This window comes from Equus quagga, chromosome 20, assembly GCF_021613505.1.
Source record: "Equus quagga isolate Etosha38 chromosome 20, UCLA_HA_Equagga_1.0, whole genome shotgun sequence".
Lineage (NCBI taxonomy): Eukaryota > Metazoa > Chordata > Mammalia > Perissodactyla > Equidae > Equus > Equus quagga.
Genome location: NC_060286.1, coordinates 12,914,021 through 12,935,677, shown reverse-complemented (window position 1 = coordinate 12,935,677; position 21,657 = coordinate 12,914,021). Strand labels below are relative to the sequence as shown.

Here is a 21,657-nt window from a genome sequence, read left to right as displayed (position 1 = left end):
CTTAAAATACCCACCCAGGAGAAAATGTCCAAAGGGGATTATTACTGTGAGGTTCAGAGGCCCAATGAAATGGGCACCTGTTGGTCTGGAGGTCCTCTGAGATAGACCATACCCCGCCCTGAGGACAGGAAGAGCAATATTCCCCTCTGGTTATCTCCAAGGGGGCTTCCCTGGAGGAAGGGAAGGGCTCTGGATATCCTCTCCTTTGGCAGAGGTGGTATTAAAAGGAGAAAGAGGTTTGGCAAACTCCAACTTTAGGATTGAAACAACAGGGTTTCCAGTTACTCAGAAGGGAGTCAGGAACTATAAATCAGAATTTAGGTTATTTTTGCTAGTCAGCATTCTCTGTACTGAGAAGGAACAAAGCCTTTAAAGCAAAAGAGGTCTTTGGACCATTTTCAAGACCACAAGGAAGGGGGAGCATGTGCAGATTGTCCCACTTTGTGACTAGTTTTGGCACTGAGGAAAAAGCGGCCCTGGCCCTGGGCCTGCTGCAAGGAGGGGAAGGACGGATGGGCACCTGACTCAAGTCTGCATGGCTTGGGCTTGAGAGAACTCAAAAAGACAATGTGAAGCGCACAGGAGTAGGTGGACCAGAGTGAGTTCCCCACCTCAGCCAGCCCCTCATCTACCAGCTCGACAGTGACTGCTGAGATGAGACTCCACCTGAACCCTTTGGAGCACTGACTATAGACAAGGTGACAAGTTTTATTTGAGACAGGGCCCTTCTAGAGTACTGTCATAATTCCATAATTCCAGCTTCCTTTCTAAGCTCCCAAGCCTGCCTCATCATACCAGATCAGAGTAAAATGTTTTAGCAGCTGTCAGACCCACCTTGGGAGCAGCCATCCGGAAGATCAACTTCTCAATGTGACCTTTTCCAGAGCTGTGGTCTGGATTGCATCTAATCACAAGCATGAAGTCATCCCGACAACCACCAAAGGTCATCACGGAAGAGTAGGGATAAGTGACACGCACTTGCTGTGGGAAAGAGCCAGTTAGTTCTGGGGAAACCTTCCACCTGCCTCCTGAGCCAGGAGCCAGCAGCCCCTGCCTCTTCTGGGCACAGGAGGCCTTAACCAGGAAGGGAGAACTCTAAAGCGGCCATAATTTGGAGAACTACATCTTGAACGTCTATAAGCTTTGTCTGGAGGACAGCAGTGCTGGGGGGGGGGAACCATGGCCACTTAGCTCAGGCCTTTGAGTCCAGAGAGGAGAAGAAAAGACACTGTTCAGGAGAAGGAGGGGTCAGGGAGCCAGCCCTCATTCCATACCATAGTGTTGTGGTCAAGGATGCTGACACCATCCTCATTCACAGCAATCCACACCAGAGCATTCTCCTTGGAAGACAGCTGTGCAGGCTGGGGAAACAGGAAAATCCCATCAGACATATCCATAGCTAGATTCTGAACCATAAGAGCTTTCTGAGGAAGAAGGCACATCCAGGGATCTGCTAGGCAGTAATTTCCAACCTTTTCCTTATCTTGGAAAACATAAAAGATGGTATTTGTACAGCATGCTAAAGCAAACAGACAGGAGGCATCTGGCCTTGGGGTTCTGGCCACCTGTGAACTATCCTGAGGAGGGAGGGGATCACTTTCTTGGAGAACCTATAGCCCATCCTGCCATAGGACATTGGTTGGGAAGCTCTGTACTGCAGAACAAAGGCCAGCCCTAGCGGCTCTGTCACAGGCATGGAGAACAGGCTGTTTTCTCCTAGCTCTCAGAAACTGACAGCATTCCACCAAGGTCTTTCCCAGCTGAAGTGCATGTTGCTTCAACCAATTTCCTAGGGACTGTAAAAGAAATAGGAAAGCAAGAATGTAATCTTATGGGCTTTAGGCCCTACCAGGGAGCAAAGTGACCATTTGGTGGACAGTTCCTGGAATGACTAATTTTCCCAGCCAGGGCTGCAGTAGGGCAATCCACATTTCCTCTCCCTCCTACCCAAGAGGCTGGGGAGAGAGACGGACAGACAAGTCACCTTCTTCAGAAACTCCCCAACCTCCCAGACTAAGCAGGTCCCCCTGTTATATGCCATTATAACATCCCTGTACTTTTCCTTCATAGCACTTGTGACAGCTTGTAAAAGAATTTATTTATATTTAGGGAAAACATTTGTGATTATCTGGTTAATGTCTATCTCCCCCACTAAATGCGAAGCTCCATGAAGGCAAGGACTGTGTCTGATTTACTCACCTCCTGTAACCTCAAACAACCAGCACAAAGGCCTGAGACACAGTAGGAGCTCAACAACTTTTTTTCTTAAAGATTGGCACCTGAGCTAACATCTGTTGCCAATCTTTTTTTTTCTTCTTCTTCTCCCCATACCCCTCCTCCCCCCCGGAACATGGTTGTATATTCTAGTTGTGAGTGCCTCTGGTTGTGCCATGTGGGACACTGCCTCAGCAAGGCCTGACGAGTGGTGCCATGTCCACGCCCAGGATCTGAACTGGCAAAACTCCAGGCTGCCCAAGCAGAGCATGCAAACTTTACCACTCGGCCATGGGGCTGGCCCCAACAATTCTTTGCTGAATGAATGAGTGAATGTCTATTGTCTATTCTGTACCTTCAGTGAACAGGATCATGATCCAACTTCAGGGACAGGATACTATGATTATGTATAAAGTTTGTGCACACCAGACACCCAGTGAAGAAAAGTTTTGACTGAAATCACTACCAGCCACCTGGCCTTCATGCAGGAGATATTAACTGTTGCCTGTGCAGTTAGAGTCCCCTGTGGCCATGCCAAGTCAGTAGACATGTATTTGTTTAGGTTATACATTATTCTATCTTTCAAATTTTTTTTTAAGTGGAAGCCTTCTTAAGCAGGCTATCAAGGCTGAACCCTTGTGTGTGAATTAGTTGATCCTATCTTTTTTTTCAGGGGGAGCATTGAGAAAGAAGTCAAAAAAGGAAAGCTGAGGGTCATTCAGAAATAATCCTGGCCCGAAAGCAATGATCACAACTCTGCTCTGGACCATGGAAATCTGGAGGCAGCAGAAATGGGTGGAGATAGTGACCCCTGCTGGCTTCTAGTCTGCAGGCAGGGCTGCAGCCTGGACGGGCTCAACCATGAGCAGATGGGGACAGCAGCTCCAGGAGAAATTTAGGGTGTGGTGACCACTGCTTGCTCTGGAAACCAGCAGCACTTACCTGAGCAGCAAAGAGCTTAGCACCAAAGAAAGGCCATTTCCGGGCCACTGTCAGGTAGATGCGGATGCACTCAGGAGGGGAGCAGCCTTGCAGAGCTGCCCACTTTGTGGTCAGCAGATCTGCCAGGTGCCTGGTTGGGATGGATGGAGAGAAGGTGCCAGTGAAGTGCCAACATGTTTTCATTGAAGCTGTGAGGCCTTCCCCAACTCTGCAGCCCAGGCCTCCCCAACAGGAACTACCCTCAAGACGCTGCAACCTACCTCAGCTGTTCAGGGGGTGCCTCATGTCTGTAGCGCCTTGGGTAGAACCTGTCTAGGACTTGCTGGAGGTGATGCTGAGCCTTGGCAGGGTGTGTGCCCCCAGGGCCCGGCGGGATGGGCCTCTCCAAGTCCCCGTACTCTACCTGTGGTAGAAGCATATGGAGGGACTGGTCAAGGATCTGGAGGTGGGTGGGGTGGGGGTGGGGCTGTTGGAGAGATGAAATAAACCATTACGTCATTACTTTATTGGGGGTATGTGAATGGATGTGAAAAACACTTCTTGTGAACAGACTCTTTACCTCAAGTTTCATCAATGCTAAATCCTAAGGTCCCAGAATGTTAGAGATTGTCTAGACCTACTTTCATTTTGCAGCTAAGGTTAAGTGCCTTATCCAAAGACACAGTTAATCGGTGGCAGACAAGGGAAAACTATGTAGAAATTCTGGCTTCTGAGCCAAAAATCTGAGATACAGGATTGAAGATGCTATAGATCCTAGAGCACAGGAGAGTGTTCCAAACGTGGGCTTTGCACTCAGACACCCAGCTCAAATCCCAACTCTGCCATTTACCAGCTTTGTAATCCTGATCAAGTTACTTAACCTCGCTGAGCTTCAATTTCCTCATCTATGAAGTGGGGATGAGAACTAACAAGGATAAGACATACAAAATGTTTAGCACAGGGCCCTCTATAGAGTATTCAGTAAATGTTTATTATTATAAAGATCAACTATTATCATTTCCCCTTCCTCTCCAGCATGTAGATCCAGACTCTTTCTCACTGGAACCATGAAGGTATCCCAGATGCCTCTGGCAAGACGGCCTCCTAAAGGTCAGAGGGAGAAGAGTTGAAGTCTGACTGCATGTTCCTCTTCCTAATTACACTTATAATGTTTGACGGTTCTAAGTACAAATTTTATCACAATGTTATGAATCATACTTAGTACAACCCTGTGGGGGCAGGCAGGGAGGCATTTTTGTCTTTAGTATACAGAAAAGGAAACTAAAGCACAGACAAGTAATGCGACTTGGCCAAGATTCACAGCGGGAAGGTGGCTAGGACTCAAACCAGGTCCCTGGATCCCACTTGCAGAGCTCTGCACATAGCCTGTATCTGCAGTGAGGAGCCCTGCTGGGTCAGGAGTCAGCTTCCCTTCACAGCAGAGACCGCAAGGCGGCCCTATCCTCGGGCACCACAGGATCTGCAGTCTCCAATGTTTCAGGCTGTGTGGTACATTCCACCTGAGTCCAAAGGGTGTCCTGACCTTCTTGACTCCTGAGCAGAACCTTACCTGGGCCATCAGGGCAGCCATCTCAAGAGCCAGCTCCTTGTTGACAGGAAACCTCCCTGCCACTATCTCTCCACTAGTTTGAGAGGCGAGCAGCAGCCGCTCGCGCTCCGTCTCCCCTTTGACTTGGCTCCGAAAGTACAGCCTGCAGGGAAGAGAGTGAGAGGAAGCCAGGACTCAGCTGGGATCCCAACTGGATGAGGCCATCTCTGCATCTGTTTATCTTGATTTCCAGAGAAAGAAACTTCTCTTTTTATACCATTTGTGAGCCTATTTTCTTTTGCCTCCAGAAAAATTTAACCAAGCATGGCACAGAGGAGATACAGCACCAGCAGCACATGGTTAATTCTGAATACACCATTACCCTTAGGGGATGTGGTGAGGGAATCTGGTACCGGAATCACAGCTTACTAGGGAACTGGATGAGTTAAGATTCCAAGAGACTAATGGAAATTATTTGCCTGGGGACATATCTGGGATGGAATTTTCTTCCTCGAATTTATAAAAAGTCAGGATGTCTACTGTATTTCCCGGAATTGGTATAGAAGCTATTTACTCTTTAGCCTTAAATATCTAGTACTCATACAAAATTTCACTGTCATAACATAACACATGCAGCCATCCCATAAGATTGGCCTGTTTTCTTGGCAGGTGTGTTGTGTGGGGGTGTGTACATTGCAGTACATGGACTGAGAGCCTGAGCTGCCCAGGGTCTCACATAGGATCAGCAGAGCCATCCTGGGCCCCAAGTTAATGACCACCATGCAGTGTTGTATCTGTGGACCCCCTGCTTGTCCAGGAGAGGCCATCCAGTTGGGGAAGTGACAGATGGCACCCCAGTGGCAGCCCTCATGCTTGGCCCCACCCTCGGGCAGTGCTCAGGACCTGTTTTTGTACATCAGCTTCACAACGCGCGTGCCACCCTCAGACTTCCCCGAGTGTAGCTCCTTCAGGGCTTGTTCCCACCTGGAGATGGCATCGCAGATCTTGAAGAGGCAAAAGAGGAAAGTCAGAAAAGCCCCTGATGAGCTGGACTCTGGCAGAGCAGCCAGAGCAGTAGAGTTGAGTGACTGTCCTCCATCAGGAGGCTGACCTGCAGGGCCTCATGTTCCTGGGACCCAAGGTCCTTACAGTTCACTCACAGACAGACAGACAGGTGTAGCCTGTGCATGGCGTGAGTGGTAGAGCATGGAACGCTGCCTCCGCTGGCCCAAACACCTGAGGGGCCTCCCAGGAGGCTAGGCAGGCCTCAGTCAAAAACCAGGGCCTCACATCACTGGCTCTGCTTCCATTCCCCTGACGGCTATTCTCCTCTTCAACAAATACACCCAGAGGCCTACTGTGTAACAAAGACTTAGAGACACCTGCACATTTACAAAGAAGATATAGGGCATAGTTTTTCCAGGCAATGGTAAAAGACTATAGAAGCCTTTGTCCTGTTGCCATAAAGAAAGCAGACACTGGAGCCAAAACACTCATGCTCCTCAGGTGCTACAGCACATTCCCACAAACACTTAACACCCCCGTGGCACTAATACCAGACCACGTATGTGCAAGACAGGCCTTCAGTCCCTTTCAAGGGCTTTTACCTGCAGAGGTACTGTAAGGATCTACCTCCTTAAAATGTGGTTGACCCTGTAAGCACAGCATACATGGTAAAATAGGTGCCAGTGTACAACACGGTGTCCAGTGGGCCTGGGCATAACAGTTGTCCACCCACACCCGTGTGTTCGTAACTGGCAGCAGGTTCGTTTGGGGCTGCTGCTGAGAAGTGCCTCTCTGTCCTTCTGACACTGAGCTGAGAAGCAGCTTTCCCTTGGATGCTGCTCAGCCACTCAAGGGAGGAAGGATCTGGGGATCTTCTCTCCAGAGACAAGGGCCCAAACAACTTTTCTCTGCCTATATGGGTGCATTTTAGTTTGGCACAGAAATGCTGGCCAGGGGAGCATCTTGGGCTCAGCACCAAACAGGCTGTGGAATAGTCAGGCACCCACCAGATGGGCTCTTTCCCCACCACCAAAATCCCAAAGCCCCAAGGTGGCTCAGGAGGGGCTCAGCTGGCCTAGTGGGAAGGCCATCACCTTGACGCTCCCCTGCAGGCAGTGTTCCAGGTCCCTGCCAGAAGGATCGTCCGTGAAGAGGGCAAAGCCAGAGTGGGATGACTTTCTCATGCCTGTCTCCTGGTTCAGCCGCTGGAGGAACTCATCAACTGTGGAGGAGCCATCGAAACCGACCACCTGCAGGGGAGAGGTGTTAGTCCCAGAGGGCACTTCCTGAGTGGGGCTCACTAGGACTAATGGAGGGTCTGAGTCCGGAAGGTGGAAAGGTTTGGCTGAAAGGAGCAAGGGCGAATGCAAAAGCCAAAGACAGTTGGTTTCCATATTCCCATGCAGAGGCTGAGTGTGTACGGATGGGCCTGCCCACTGTGACCAGGAGTCAGACATAAGCTCTGCTCCTCCTTCACTGTCACTCTTTCAGAGGCCCTTTCTCATGCCACTTTCTTGGTCAGTGTCTCAGCTTCCCTGTTTATACAGTGGGTTCAAAGGATCTATTTCCCAGGCATCAGACAGTGGAGCACTTTTGTGTTTCAAACTCTCTTCTCCCTCCACACTGGCGCTAACGACCCCCATCCTGGCCTCAAATCCCAGGCCCATCCTTTTGCTGGTTTGCCTATTAAGAATCGGCCAAGCCTAAGGAGGCTTAGCACCCACCTGGCCCAAAGGTGTTCTCCTCTGGGATGGTAAGATGAGAAGACTCGGGACAGAGAGCATGCCCAGCCTCCTCACCTGGTAAGTCCCATTGGCGAAGTGCACGGGGATGCTGAAGGGCAGGGAGTGGTGGAAGGGGTTACGCAGCAAGATGGACACCACTTCCATGCGTGACGGCCTGGCTTCCCGCTCCCCAGTCTGCAGGGTCCGCTCCACTGCTCGCTGGCAATAGGTGGCATACTGGCCAGTTTCATTTCTAAAAAGACAGGTGAAAGAAAAAGGGAATACTAGGGAATCCACTCATCCCTGCATCCTGCTCCTTACCCAGACCAGCCAGGACAAAACCTGCAGCTGGGAAGGCTGTGAAAAAGCCCTGAAGACTTGGGTCTCAGGTGTTAATTTGTCATTCAGGTCTTAGATGCTGCAGGTTGCTGGCATGGATATTTTCTCCAGAAGCCAGAAAAGCATGGCAATAGAGGATGAAAACTTGGGGACAATTTGGGGGTATTGTAGCTTCACGTCAGAGTCCCCACAAAACATCCATGTGTAGCAGGATTGGTATGCAGAGAAGCCCAGGCATGCCCAGATCTCCATGTGCCCATCTGTGAACACAGCAGTGGGTGAGGTCTCTGTGACCACGGAGCTCATCTCAGTGGGTAGGGATGACCTGATCCATCCTAGTCTTCCCCCGTCCCTCTCAATCGTGCTACAGTAGGTAGTGCTGGAGTAGCAGTGGAAATGATGCTCACATACCTGGGATCTGCATGGCGCTGGAGCTGCTGTTTCACATACCAGAGGAAGTGGTGCTGAGGCAGGAAAAGTGGGGCACACAGAGCCAGGAGCTGCCAGCACTGTCAGGGAATAAGCAGCATAGGGTGAATGCTGGGTCTGCAGTGCCACCAACCCTCACAGTCCTGAGCCACAGAGCCTTCAGTCCTCTGTCTCCAAACCAGAGCCCCGAACCTTCTGTGGGTACCAGCATGACCAACTTAGTCAGGCTTTGTCCAGACTAGCAATCACACAATCTGACTGTGCACACACATCCAGAAGGGGCGCAGAGAGGGCAGCTGTGCCAAGGCAGCTTTGAGCACTGAGGCTACCCACTGGCTACTAGGCTCACAGGATACCTGCCCGGTCACCTCCTTCCACCTTTCCCTCCTCCTGGGCAGCCTCTGCCAATGGCTCCTGTCAGCTGTTCTGCCCCGTGGGTGCCCACCTGCATGAGGGAGTGCTTCTGAGGTGGGCGGCAGCTGGTCTGCTTCATGAGTTGGCAGTAGATCTCACTCTGCAGCTCGGGGTGAACCAGGCAGACCTGCAGTGCTGTCTGGGCCAGGGACACGTGGTAGTCCACCGAGGCGGCTTCCACTGGCACATTGATGAAGAGCTGGCAGGACTGGCAGGGAAATGATGGTGGGCACAGTCCCTTGGTTATCATCCTCTGTGACAGTGGACAGACTGCGTGCCCCCAGGGCTCATGGAAGGCTCCAGTTCATGACAGAAAGCCCTTTCTAAGAGGGAGCATTTTCATTGCTTGATAGCATCCATGCTTGCTGAGAAGGCTACTTTTGGATAGAATCTTTCCTTCTCTAAATGTTTCCATTACATAAAAGCAAGACATTTTCATTTTTTTAAAAAAATAGAATATTCAGACGGGCACAAAGAACATTCTAAAATAGGTCAGAATCTCTCAGGTCCAGAAGCAACATAAACCTGGCCTTTCCTGCTGTTTGCTACAGGAGGAAGGCAACTCCTCAAGGAGAGTCACTGGAGCTTCCCAAGGGCTTGTGGATGAAGTCCCTGAGCTTCCGGCCTCCCTGCTATAAAGGAAGTGCTGGGGACGCTGTGGGATTCTCTTTCCCTTCCTCTTCAGAGCCCTCTGTGGGCTTCCCCCTAACTGCATGGGTCCCCTCTACCCAGGTATCACCACGGTGGGCAAAACTGCTCCAGGCAGAGCCTGGGCACATGGCGAGGGTGCCCCCAGCCAGTGGGCCTGGGCTCCGCTCCCACTTTACCTTGAAGAGCGGGAGGGCCTCCGTCTGCAGGGCCTCGGAGGGCAGGGTAGTGAGGGACGTGTACAGCCCGTCTTTGCTGTAGCACAGCATAGGATGCTTCCAGAGGGGGGAATCTGCCCAGAGCACAACACCAGAGAGGTGGCAGTGAGCACTGATGAGGGAACTCGCCTCCCACCCGCCCCCACTTTCATCTGTGGGGCAGACAAGGGTTTAACTGTCTGGGACACGTGGGTTGTGCTGGGTTTATGTCTGCAGTGTGGGGTATGCAGTTGTGCACTGCATTTAGCACACTCACAAGCATGGCTTACAGGAAGACAGCTACTGCTTTGCTCATGGGGCTGCAGAGGGGTGAGTGTGCAAGGCTGTGGGCAGCTGAGTGCAAGCATGTGTGTGCAGGGAGGTCTGGATGGAGGAGCATGTGTATCAGCCTGAACAAACAAGCCACAGAGCAGCAGGAGAGGGTCAAGTGTGGTGGGTGCTGTTAGTTCCTCAGGGTCCTGAGAATCAGTAGCAAAATAAACACCCAAAATGCCCCAGACTTAGGTTAGTCTGACCCCAAGTTAGGCTTCATTTATTGATTAACAAACTCTAACTAGAGATTAACCAGCTGCTTCCTTTCCTCAACTCTCTGCCCAGCCAGCAAAGTTGCAAGTCGAACAAAGTAAAACACTGACCCAGGTCTCCAGAAAGTCTGCTTCCCAGACAAACTCCCCTAGACACAGAGTGCTCACCTCAGTACCTTCACCAGAGACGGAGCCCTGCAGCCTGGGCTGGGCATGCCTTTCTGTGGCTTAGACAGTTTTAAAACAGCTTTGGAGTACAGTAGGGCTTTCTTTGGGTTCTGGACCAACAATTACCCAGCCACCACCCTCCAACCCAAGCAGTGATGGCCACCCTTGCGTTACCTGGGTCTCCCTCACCATCCATCAGTTTTCCTATGAGCTGCTCATAGGCAGTGCCCACCTTGGCACTGGGGCCACCGGCAGCCACTGTGAGGTGGTAAAGCCACGTATCCTGGAAGAGGATGGAAGGCCATCTGATGTGGCTGGGTGGGGAGAATGGAGGCAAGAGCTCCAAGGAAGCTTCCTTGAAGGGGGCAAGCCCAGGTGGGGGTCAGCTGGTTTGGCTGACACAAGTCAAGGCCACCAGTGTCTAAAAGGAAAGACTCAGGATCAGGTGACCATGAACCCACGTTTCTATCTCATGGCCCCAGTGAAGACACATTGGTCACTGAGGGTGAATTCAATATAAGGAATATTCCCAACCAGGGATACTGGTTGCCAAAATGTCCAGGAGGGAAATAAACTTGAATTTTGGGAAGCTTGGGGGAAAGAGAGAAGGGAAGATCAGAACCACAGGTCAGAGCTTGGCCGTGGGGCCCAGCGCCCTCCCTTACCTTTTCATGCTTAGTGCCAATGAGGAGGTAGGTGGGGCTGTGCTCTGGGGGGTGGATCACCAGGGTGCAGTGGGAGGAAAGCAACCGCCCGGTTCCTCCAGCCTCATAGTCCTCGTCGGAGTCACCGGATCGATCTACTTCTTCTATGCGTGCATCCCGCACAGGCAGACGGCCCAGGGGTCGCTGTGGACACGAGCCTTCCATGAATGGAAGAGCCAGCAGGGGACAGGGGAGTCTCCTTTCTCTTCCTCTGACCCCTCAGGCCCTGCAGGGCTGTGTTCATGGACGGGGACAGATGAGAGGGTGGGGAGAGACAGACTACAGCTCCCTGGCTGAGGCTTGCTTGGGGAAGCACGGAAGACCACACAGGCAGAATCTGTGGGCCATGCACACTGGAGGCATGCAGACAGCTGGCTCTGTATTTGTTGTGGGGTTAAGTCGGGTAGAGGGTAAAGCTGGGGCCTTCCATCAGGACATGGAGCCACTGCAATGTGGTCTGGGGGAAGAAGAGAGTGGGTGCTGCTGGGAGCCAGGACATACCTTGTCCTCATGGCTCCGATAGTAGTAGAAGGTTCTCCCAACAAGAGCACACCAGACCAGCTTGGAGTGGCCATGTTTTACCTGTAAGACAGAAATGCACCAGCATTATCAGAACCAGGTGACCCCAGAAGTAAATCCAGGACTGGCAAAGAGAAGCCACAGAAAGGCAGATGTCAAAACCCTTGGTCAAACTCAGGTCCTTAGTGGAGATGCCACCCAGACTCCCTACTACGGGAACCAGCCCTTTCACAGCAAGAGGTCATGGTGTGTACCATGTGACACCCATCCATCTTTGTACAACCTGCCATTAAAAGATTAACCAGGCCAGTCAGATGTGCTGTCCCAGGAATGTGAACGTGGGAAGAACCTGCTAGTCCACAGAGTCTATAGCTATGCCGAGACGGACGCTGAGAGGGAGGGAAGGGCCATGCTGGACAAGGGTAAATCACGAGGGAACAGCAAATGCACAGGCAGAGCGGACTGACGTGAATGCAGACTGAGTCAGGAAGCAGAGGCAGAGAGAGCCCTGGAGCACTGAGCTTGCTCATAACAGTAGCTCTGCTTCCTGATGGCATGCTGGCTCTCTTGTTAACTTCCCTTGACTTGGGGTTAACAAGTGCTTCTCTGCTCCTCACAACCAGAAGAGCCCTAACTAAAATGTTCTTAGGGCTGGCCTAGGACATTATCAGTCTTTGAATGGCCACACCTACCTTGTCTAGGTAGCAACTTCCCACTATTCATACTGAGGCATGGTGGGTACAGGTGGGGGTGGGGGCGACTCCTAATGACCTCAAAGTGGGTATGAGACATTCCCTTCCCACCTCTGGCCTGAGAATAGCTATTGTTCTAACAACCCTGATCCCTATCTCCACGGAATCATTCACCATCACCTGTGTGGTTAGACCATGCTTGAGGCCAGCCAGCTAATCACTGGGAGAAAATTCCTGGACAACCGAGCTGTGTGCAAGGAGGGAGACCCACCACCCCTTGGCACTTCTGCTCCTGGCTCCCCCGACACTCAGGAGGCCACATTCTCCCCCCACCAGCCCTACTCATACCTTGGTCAGCCAGCCCTTCACAGTGGGCTTGGTGCCAGCCTGAGGCAGGGCTGGAGGCCCAATGGCCTGGACCTTTAGCAAGCTTTGTAGTACTCGGATCCATTCCTCCAGCAGGCTGGGTGAATCAGCCGTCAGGTAATAGGTTTTCTTCTCACAGATGAGCTGTGGAGGAGTGAGGGATTGGGGACCGGGGGCGGGGAGACAGGAGGATGGAATAACAGGGAGCTGGCTCCGAGGTGGCTCTAATCCCTTAGCCATGGGGCCTTCCTTCTTCCCCCGGGTACTCCCTCCCTTCTTTTCCTCCTCATCTTGTTCTCCTTGTCTCTATCTTCATCCTCTCTCTCACACTGGCTCCTCTTCCTTTCCTGTACTCACAATTAGGATCACATCCACGTGTTGATGCATGCCCATTTTGCCACATCTTTGTCTCCATCACAGCCATATCCAAACCAGGCACCTCTTTCATCTAAAATACTAGCTGCTAGGAGCATGCTCACCTGGAATGTCTGTGCACCCTCCCCTCGAACAATTTGGCAACGGGAGTTCAGCTCCACTTGACCTTGAGGTTTCCGGATGACATCACTCTGTAAAGAAAGGAACAGGGAGGAAAGAGCTTGGAGCCTTAAAAAGCACATCATTTGTCCTCATATCTTATTCCAGGTCACAGGCAAAGGGGAAACCCCAAGCTTGCCTGGCTCTGGCATGATGGGTAACTTGTTCTGGACCCTGGCTCAGGCTAGAGGGAACAGCGATTAGAGACAGAGGTCCTTCTGACCTGGGCCTCAAAAAGGGCAGATTTAGCCTTTAAAATTGAGTCAGAAGCCACCAGGTTGTTACTGAGCTATAAAGCCCTTAAATTCTTCCTACTACATCCTTTATACCAAGTTGGCAAATCAGTGGCATATACATCACCATTACCATTTCCGGTAGCACTGCAGACATTATTAATCAATCAGAGCATGCCTGCTCATTGAGTGATATAAGCCCAAAATCCTTATCACGTTGTTCTAGACAGCCACAATCAATCAACTGGAGTTGCACAAAAGACAAGGCCTCTTTAAAACATTAACATCGGTTTTCCAGGGAGGTCCTGTCAAACTAGGTCCCAACATCCAAGGCTCTCTAATTCCAAACAGTCCAGAAAGGAGGTAGAGAAGGCAATGGGCTTGCCTGTTAAAACAATCAGATAACATGAGGGCAGCTTGGGAACAGTTCTTTTATGGGACCAGGCATAAGAAGAACTCAGCTTCTGAAGGAAGAAGGAATCACTCAGCCAACTTGTCTGGAACTGCCTGTGACCACCTGGTGCCTGATTGCACCGTGAGAACCAATGACCAGCCTCACGGTCCCCATGTGTGGCTCTAAGTCTCGGGGGCCCAGCCAGACTGCCTCCCCACACCTGCCAGACCTTTGCCCTCCAGCCAAGGGCCACACTGCCCCTCTTCCAGGCCCTCTCACACGGTTTTGGGTCTGGACTGGGGTCCTTTCAATGACAGTCCAGGGGGAGGAGGGGCTCACCGGGGACTTGTAGTACATAATCTGCCCCTGTCTCAGGACAAACCAGCGCCTCTTCCACGTCTTCACCCGGCTCCCCATTTTCAGCAGGTAGCCCGACTTCTCCAGTGACTCCTGCACGGGTGGGAAGGTGTAGGGGAGAAGAAGGGTGGACAGAAAGTGGACATCACTAGGGTTCCTGGATGTGATCGCAGTATCTCCCCTGCCAGGTAGGTATTCCCAAGTATCACACAGGCCAAAATGGCCCAGTTGAGTCACTGCTTTGTCATCAATTAAAAAAAAATAGAGTACCAACTATGTGTATTTTCAGGGCACCGTGCCCAGCTAAAGGTTCAGAGGACTGCATAAAGCATGCATGGTCCTGCTGTGGAAGTACTCCCACGTTGGCTGGGGACAACAACATCTGACCAGGAGAAGATGGTGGATCAGGGGCTGCACACGGGAGAGGCTGGCTAGGGAGAGCTTCAGGAAAGAGCCAGGTCTGAACTGGCCTTGGAAGGAAAAGTCAGCCTTTCCTTCAAAGACGAGCTGTGAGGAGGAAGAAGGCCGTTGCAGGCATCAGGGAAGGGAGAGGTTTGGGGAACAATGGGCACCTCAGCCAGGCTGGGGCAGAGGGTTCGTGGAGCGGGGAGACGGAGATAGGGCGGCACAGTGGTGTGGAGCAAGGGCTGGGGAATGACATCTGCATTTACTGCTGGCTCTGGCATGTAATAACACGTCTCTGAGCCTCAGGCTTCTCATCCATAAAATGGGGTAATGATCCTGAGAGGACTGTGAGGACAAACGCGACTGCCCGAAAGCACTGAACATGGTGCCTGGCACACAGGGAGAACTCAGGAGATCTTGGCATTCAGCCTTCTAGGGTCAGTGTGGAGCTAAAACAAGATAATGTGTGTAAAACTCCTCCTGGGCCTGTGGGCCATGGTGGGCTTACAGCAACTGGCCGCTCCTGGTTTGCTGAGGAGCTCAGGAGGCCCCCTCTCCTTCCTCCCAGGGTCTGTGTGTGCCTGACTCCATAACTGCACAGCCCCCTCAGCCTGCTCCCTCCCTTCACCAATCCCAGGGACCCTGCTCTCACACAGCTGCTAACTGTGTCTTGTGCTCAGGGCCCCAGGCAGCCTCTGCTGGAGGTCTGCCCCCACCCTGCCCACCTCGGCCCCCATCTGTGTGGGGCCACGCTCCCAGCTCACCCCGCCCAGGCCCAGCCCGTCCATGGAGTAGGATGAAGTGCGCTGGAGTTTGTGCTCAGGCTCTGAGTAGTCACTGTCCAGGGAACACGCGTCCGGGGGGATGGCGTAGTCGCCCTCAGAGCTCAGCGAGGACATGGAGACACCTGGCCAGGGGAGAGGAGTCACCGTCCGGGTCCCAGGTCTTCCTCAGCTCATACAACCGGGGAGCTGCAGAGCCCTCCTCACCCACCCAGGACCCCCGAGTCTGGGGCTGCGGGGTCACAGGCAGAGATTAAGCAAGGACCCAGGGGCCCCTTGTTGCCCCGCACCCGTGCTGCTCCCCTTCTCTGTACCTCTCTTGATGGCCCGGGGGCTGCCCAGTCCACTCGTCTTCCTGGACTCAGAGCAGGGGAGTGAAGTTCGGAAACTCGCCTGAGAGCTGCAGTCATCATCAGACCCAGAGGATTCGTCCACAAAGGGTACAGTGCTGATCTGTGTGGCTCTCTGCAAGACAGGCCCCCTCCCCACTGCAGCTCAGGCTGCATGACGAGCCCCCTCCTGCCTGCACCTGCGTTCTGGCTCCGGGTGCCAGGGTGCAGCCAATACCACCTGCTGGGGCACATGGACACCATCACCCAGCGAGGGCACCCAAAAGACAATGATCCCTTTGAGATCTTTACTCCTGTGTTCTCACCTCCGTGCTTCTCCTTGGGCCTCCCTCCCCCACACACCATCTTCTGTGGTCCCCAAAGAAGCTGCCCCATCTGGCTGGACACCTGGCCGCTGTGACCCCTGCTTCCTGCCACTAGGGGGCCAGAAAGCCAAGCAAAGGGCCAAGTGTGAGACAGGAGCTTTAAAAATGTGTGAGGATAAGGAGACACCGAGAGATCATCTCAGTTGGCAAACATTTAAAAAGACTGATTATCTCAACGCTGGTGAAATTGTGCAGAAAAAGATACTCTGTAGTGTGATAAAGCTCCTTTAGAAGATAATTTGGTACTGCCTGTCAAAGTTTAAAACATACATATCATTTGCCCATAAGTTCCACCTCTAGAATTCTGTCCTACAGAAATATGTACATATTAAGTGCACAGAGATATATTTGCACAGTGACGTTCATCGCAACGTTTATTTTAGAGAAAAAGAGAGAAATGACCTGAACTGTCAGTCAGTGGAGGAGAGGTTAAGGTAGTTACGGGGCATCTACAGCAAGAGGCACTGGACAGCGCCAAGGGGGGCACACAGTTGTGTGTGGAAGATTGGCAGGAAGACCTGACACACAGTTGGGTGAACAGGCAAGGTACAGAATGACACACGTAACATGATCCCCTTTGTGTGCATGTGTGTGCACATGCATGTGTGCATGGGAGAGAGACTGGGGCAAAGAGAATATTTGTAAGCACATTTGTAGATGCAGCAGAGGGCCTTGCAGAATAAACCCCAAGCCATTAGTGACAGTTGCCTCTGGGGTTAGGAGTTAGGGAAAAGGGGGCGGAAATTTCACTTTTGGCTTTTTATTCTTCTATAGAAAGTTTTACAAAGTATTACTGTTATGATTTCAAAAACCAATAACATGTATACTTCAATTTAAAAAAACCTTATTAACTGTGTTCCTAATTACTTCAAAGAAAAAACCCTAACAAAAAAAGGAGACAAATGTATATGAAAACATCATGTTGCAGTTATATCTGATTTTTGTTTAAAAATATGTAGGGCTGTTACAGGAGTATGTTTGAATAAACATAAAAAGTTCTGGAAGGAGCCCCACTGCCCTCTGGGACAGACATGAAAAGATGGGGAGGAGAGACGGAGCAGGCACAGGTTTAACCTTTAACTTTTTACTTTGCCCACAATCATATTGATTCGAATTTTTGTAAATGCAGAATTTTTATAATGAAAATCTGATAAACAATAAAAATGAAGTGACATATGTGGGTTCAGCTCCCTGCCCAGAGTCACATGTGTGTGGAAGCCTGACCCCAGAGCCACACTCCAGCCACCACATGGACGAGAGGCCTCTCTGGATGGGGACACCCCTCCTCGGACAGCAGCTTCTTACCCCCTTCAGGGCTGTGTAGACAGGCACGGTGACGTTCTTGTAGACAAGGCCAGAGAAAGGCCCAGGGGACGCCAGGGCAGGAGGGCTTGAAGCTGGAGGGGGTGACAAGAGGGAGGAGATTAACTCAGGGGGGAGTCTGGGGGAGGCAGAGACCTGGGCAGAGCTCTCTGGGAGACAGACTGGGTCACAGATCTCAGTACGGGGGCCAAGGTGTTACAAGTCATGTGACTGTGGGGCTCTCACATCACCGTGGGGATTCTGTGGCTGGCTGGTGACTCAGCAGCCAGTGGGTGGGGATGCGGGTCCTTCAGGGGGCTCCTCCCACTCATAGCCCTTGCACTGCAGAAGGGAAGCCAGAGCAGGTAGGAGCCTGGGCTGGAGGACCCCACCCCTAAAGTCCCTTTCAGCTCTGTCACCAGCTACAGCTCTGTTCATGTCCACTCCCACCCAGCAGGTGATGAGCTGAACCGGCACGGCTTCCTTTTCTCTCCAAGGCAGCCATGGCTGTGTAACTTCACCTGAACCTCACCTGCCGGGGGAGGACATGGGGTCCCAGGTGACCTGGCCCAGGGTGTTGCTGAGTCTTCTCCTACCCGCACGCCCACACTGCCCACTTGAGCACCTCACTTGGAACTCACTGCAGCAGGTGACATTATTTCTGGGAGACACATCCGAGAGCCTCATGCCTGACGTGGCCACAGCATAGATCCGACTCTCCTGGAATGAGAGGTCCCAGGATGGTCAGCGCCCAGGACTGAGCCCACCTGAGCCCCTCTTGTGGCTTTGGAGTGGGCAGACCTGGGTCCATATCCAGGCTCAGCCAGTTACTGGCCGGGGAGTCATGGGCAAGTTACATCATTTCTGGGCCTCATTTTCCACAGCTCTAAAAGGGAGGTAATAACACTCCTCTTCAGGCTGAGTGAGAATCAAGTGTAATTATTAATGCAAACATTTAACAGCTGGAATATAATCTGTGCCCAAAGATATCTATTCCCTCTCACTGCCACCCTTCCCTTGAGGCAGTTCAAGAGGAGAGGGCTCAGTCGCCTGTTTCTCTGAATCTTATCGTTGTAGAGGCCCTTGGGCCTCAGACTCTCACCTCTAGAAGGTGGGTGTTGACAACAAGGTCAGAGCCCCACAGCAAGGAAATGCCCTCCTATAAACCAGTCGTTTGGGACCTGGGACACACTTTTTTCCTACAGTAATAATGTCACATCATGGTTAGGTTTTGAGGCGAACTCTCAAAGACTCTCTGGCTCACCAGACCCCAGAAACCCGTTGTGGAAGACGCCTCGACAGGGAAGGCCCACCCTCAGCTCTTCACTCCTCAGGGTGTCCCTGGGTCTGACGCAGGCCCACAGCCCCAGGGAGCTTTCCTAATGGTTTTGATGCTCCTGAAGAAGACAGGAGGCCCTGCCTCTGCTTTTCCATTTTTCTTCATATCCACTCAAGGTAAAAGGAAAACAACGTGACAAGGTGAGTCACAGACCAGGGAACATCGCCTGCCTCAGGGAGGTAGCGGGGCTGGGGCTGGGAGGCGGGGTGCTATTGGGGTGTCACCCCAGAGGAGGGCAGCAGCACTGGGCACTTGGGGGAGAGCGGGAGGGGCTGGCGAGTGCCGGGTTGAGATCCAGAGGTAAGGGGAGGGATGAGGAGGTAAGAGGTTGAGCGGCAGCGAGGAAGGGTGTCCCAGGAGTGGCACAGGGTGGGGCAGGGGATTCCTGTGCTTTTGGAGGGCAGATAAATTGGGTCGAAGCAGTAAAATTAGGCATAAACAAGATTATTCCTACTAGTAGTGGTTGTGGAATTCAACCAAGGACAGGCCTCTGACTTTACAGAGGAAATGAAAGTGAGGCCTGAGGGATTAGCTTAAACAAATGTGGGAGTGTCTTACAAAAGGTTATCCGATGCATAACTCGCAAGGTTATTTTGAGGAGCAACAGAAAAAGGGCTCTGCAAACTCTAAGTTGGCAAATAAGTATATGGGATTGAGAAATGTCCTTCTCTGAATTCTCAGTCTGGATTTTTCCACACAGTACTGCCCAGCTGTCCCACCTGAGAAGTGAGGTCAGGCTCTCTGGTCACGGTGGTTTCCTAAGCTGACACGGGTAATCCCGACTCAGGCACCTGGTGGCACTGAGCCCTCCTGCCATGTCCCTCGCTGAGTGCTCCCTCACTGCCCGCCTCTGCCTTAGGATTCCCGAGCATCTGGATTCACAAGACCACAGCGAACACGAGGAGGGATGGTTCTGAGGGGGTTCTCACGACCTGGCCCTCCTCCGTTTCCAGCAGCCTCTCCACCTGTGCCTTACCCTTCCTTCCCGTGAGGCAGGGGCCTCAGGGACAGGTCAGCAGCCCACGGCCTGAAGACTGGCTGGCCTTGGGAGACCACTGAGCCCTCTCCCCCAGGCCCGGCTCCCGGGCATGGCTGCTTTTGGTCATTCTGGTCCCCGCAGCCATCAGCACTGGTCAGCAATCACTGCTAAGGATGTGGCCCCTAGGCTTGGGGTCATGAGGACCCCCAGACTAGCAGCATTTCAAAGAAGACCCTGGAAGGTGCTGCTGAAAAGGTGGGCCATCCAGGCAGTGGTGTGGGGTGGTGCCACCCCCAGGGCCTCATTCCCTATGTTGCCAGGAGCCTGACACTCAGACGTCCCCCACAGCGCTGCCTCACACCACAGCAGCATCCCGGGGTCAGACCATGCGTAAGAGGCTGACGTCTGCTCTCTGATGTCCCCTAAGACGCAGTATAACCGGAGGGGCAGAGCCGGGCTCTGGAGACAGCCAGACCTACATTTAGAGCTTGGCCCGCCACTACCTACTATGTGAGCTTGGGCAAGTAACTAAGTCTGTGGGGACAGCAGTTTCCTAATCTGAAAAAGGGGACAGCACCTACCTCCTCCCACAGGGAGGGAGTCCTGCCCAGGGGCCAGGCTCTGTGCTCAGCACTCGACCCCAGTATCTCATCTCAGCCTCACCACTGGCCAGGGCAACCTTAGTGTTGCCCACCCCCAACCGACTCCTGTTTTTATTTTAACTTGTCCTCACGGGAAAGGTCAGACACAAAAGTGGAGAGAAGAGAACAGAGAATGACCTTGTGTACCCGTCATTCAACTCTACAAAGATTAATGCTTGGCTGGCCTGTTCCATCAGTATCCCCCACCCCAGATCACTGATTCTGAAGCATTTCCACCAGAACTCATGTCGTTTTATCCAATATCACAAGTAAGGAAGCTAAAGCTCAGAAATAATAACATAGCCAACGCTTACATGCCACTTACTGTGAACCACTACTGCAAGTACTTACTATATGTTAACACATTTAATTCTCACAACAACACTAGAAAGGAGCTGCTATCATCCCCATTTTACAGAGAGGGAAACTGAGGCACAGAGGTTTAGTAACTTGCCCCGGGTCACATAGCTAGCAACTCAACCCTACAGTTTGACTCTGGGACCTGTGCTCTTTGCCGCAACACCACACTGCCTCAGAGTCATGAAGACTAAACAAGAAATGTGCATGAAGCACCCAGCCTGGTGTGTGGCACACAGTGAGCACTTGCTCAGGAAATGACAGCCAGCCACTGTCCGTCATTCCAAACCCCAGCTCTGCCCCTCACTGGTTTGGGTGGTCTGGGCCAGCTCGGTGGGACTCGCCTCCCAGAGTGGCCGTGAGGATGATGGCCTCATCTCACGCTCAGCATGAGGCTGTGCTCAATGAACAGTGTTCACACCGTCAGCTCTGCCCCTCTGCCCAGCCCCCAGGGCGCCTCTCACCCAGGATGGAAACCGGTGCAGGGGGGGTGTGGGTGGTTTGTTCCCCAAGTCCACTTCCTCCAGCTCAGCTCTGGGGGCCCTCGGGCTCTCTCTGTCCTCTTTCTTCCCCGCTGGGGGTTGCTCCTCCATCTCCATCTTCTCTGGTTCCTCCCGGAGCTCAGCTCGGGCCTGCACCTCAGGAAGGCTGGAGGGGTGGAGGGCTGAGAGGGTGCCAATCTCAATGCTCACCACCTGGTTGAAGTGCCCAGGGCCCGCCTGGGGCTGGCTGTGGTGCCGCTTGGCCAGCTGGATGCTGTCCCGGGGGGTGCTGGGAGCCCGCACCTTCGGTAGGGTCAGGCTGCTGCCAGGGCCACCTGCCCTAGCAGAGGTCTTTGTCCCAGGGAGCGTTCCTCCCTGAGCAGTAACCAGGCCCTCACCCCAGGAAGCCAAACCATGTCTGGGGGTGTGAGGCTTCACGCACAGCTGGCCGGGAGAGCCTTCTCTTCCCAGACGAGGTGGAAGGGTCTTGGCCTCTGATATTTCCCCAGGATGGACCATGCTGGCATTAGAATCCTCAAAAAGGCTTCCTGTTTTAGCAACAGAGTCCTTGTTCTGCAGAGTACCTGGAGAAGGTGCGGGAATAGCTACCTTCAGGGCACCCTGGGCCTGAGGACCACTGTCCTGCCCCATCAGCTGAGTTCCTAGCCCTGAAGGGACAGAATCCTCTTCTAGGGCTCCCTGG

The 21,657-nt window shown here is 52.6% G+C and overlaps 1 protein-coding gene across 1 annotated transcript in view; it reads right to left on the bottom strand.

Annotated features, from left to right (window-relative positions):
- LOC124231085 (pleckstrin homology domain-containing family H member 1-like) overlaps positions 1 to 21,657 on the bottom strand; it is a 49,960-nt gene that overhangs the window by 2,283 nt on the left and 26,020 nt on the right. The window contains exons 7-28 of the mRNA XM_046647738.1: positions 20,937 to 21,563; positions 17,798 to 17,876; positions 17,160 to 17,251; positions 15,454 to 15,604; positions 15,122 to 15,264; positions 13,935 to 14,045; positions 12,914 to 13,000; positions 12,417 to 12,578; positions 11,359 to 11,439; positions 10,819 to 11,001; positions 10,328 to 10,436; positions 9,423 to 9,535; positions 8,627 to 8,803; positions 8,164 to 8,261; positions 7,489 to 7,666; positions 6,784 to 6,939; positions 5,588 to 5,688; positions 4,706 to 4,847; positions 3,417 to 3,559; positions 3,157 to 3,286; positions 1,275 to 1,361; positions 835 to 981 (exon numbers count right to left, since the gene is read on the bottom strand). Coding sequence (XP_046503694.1) covers positions 835 to 981; positions 1,275 to 1,361; positions 3,157 to 3,286; positions 3,417 to 3,559; positions 4,706 to 4,847; positions 5,588 to 5,688; positions 6,784 to 6,939; positions 7,489 to 7,666; positions 8,164 to 8,261; positions 8,627 to 8,803; positions 9,423 to 9,535; positions 10,328 to 10,436; positions 10,819 to 11,001; positions 11,359 to 11,439; positions 12,417 to 12,578; positions 12,914 to 13,000; positions 13,935 to 14,045; positions 15,122 to 15,264; positions 15,454 to 15,604; positions 17,160 to 17,251; positions 17,798 to 17,876; positions 20,937 to 21,563 — 3,297 coding nt within the window. The remainder of the gene's footprint in view (positions 1 to 834; positions 982 to 1,274; positions 1,362 to 3,156; positions 3,287 to 3,416; positions 3,560 to 4,705; positions 4,848 to 5,587; positions 5,689 to 6,783; positions 6,940 to 7,488; positions 7,667 to 8,163; positions 8,262 to 8,626; positions 8,804 to 9,422; positions 9,536 to 10,327; positions 10,437 to 10,818; positions 11,002 to 11,358; positions 11,440 to 12,416; positions 12,579 to 12,913; positions 13,001 to 13,934; positions 14,046 to 15,121; positions 15,265 to 15,453; positions 15,605 to 17,159; positions 17,252 to 17,797; positions 17,877 to 20,936; positions 21,564 to 21,657) is intronic.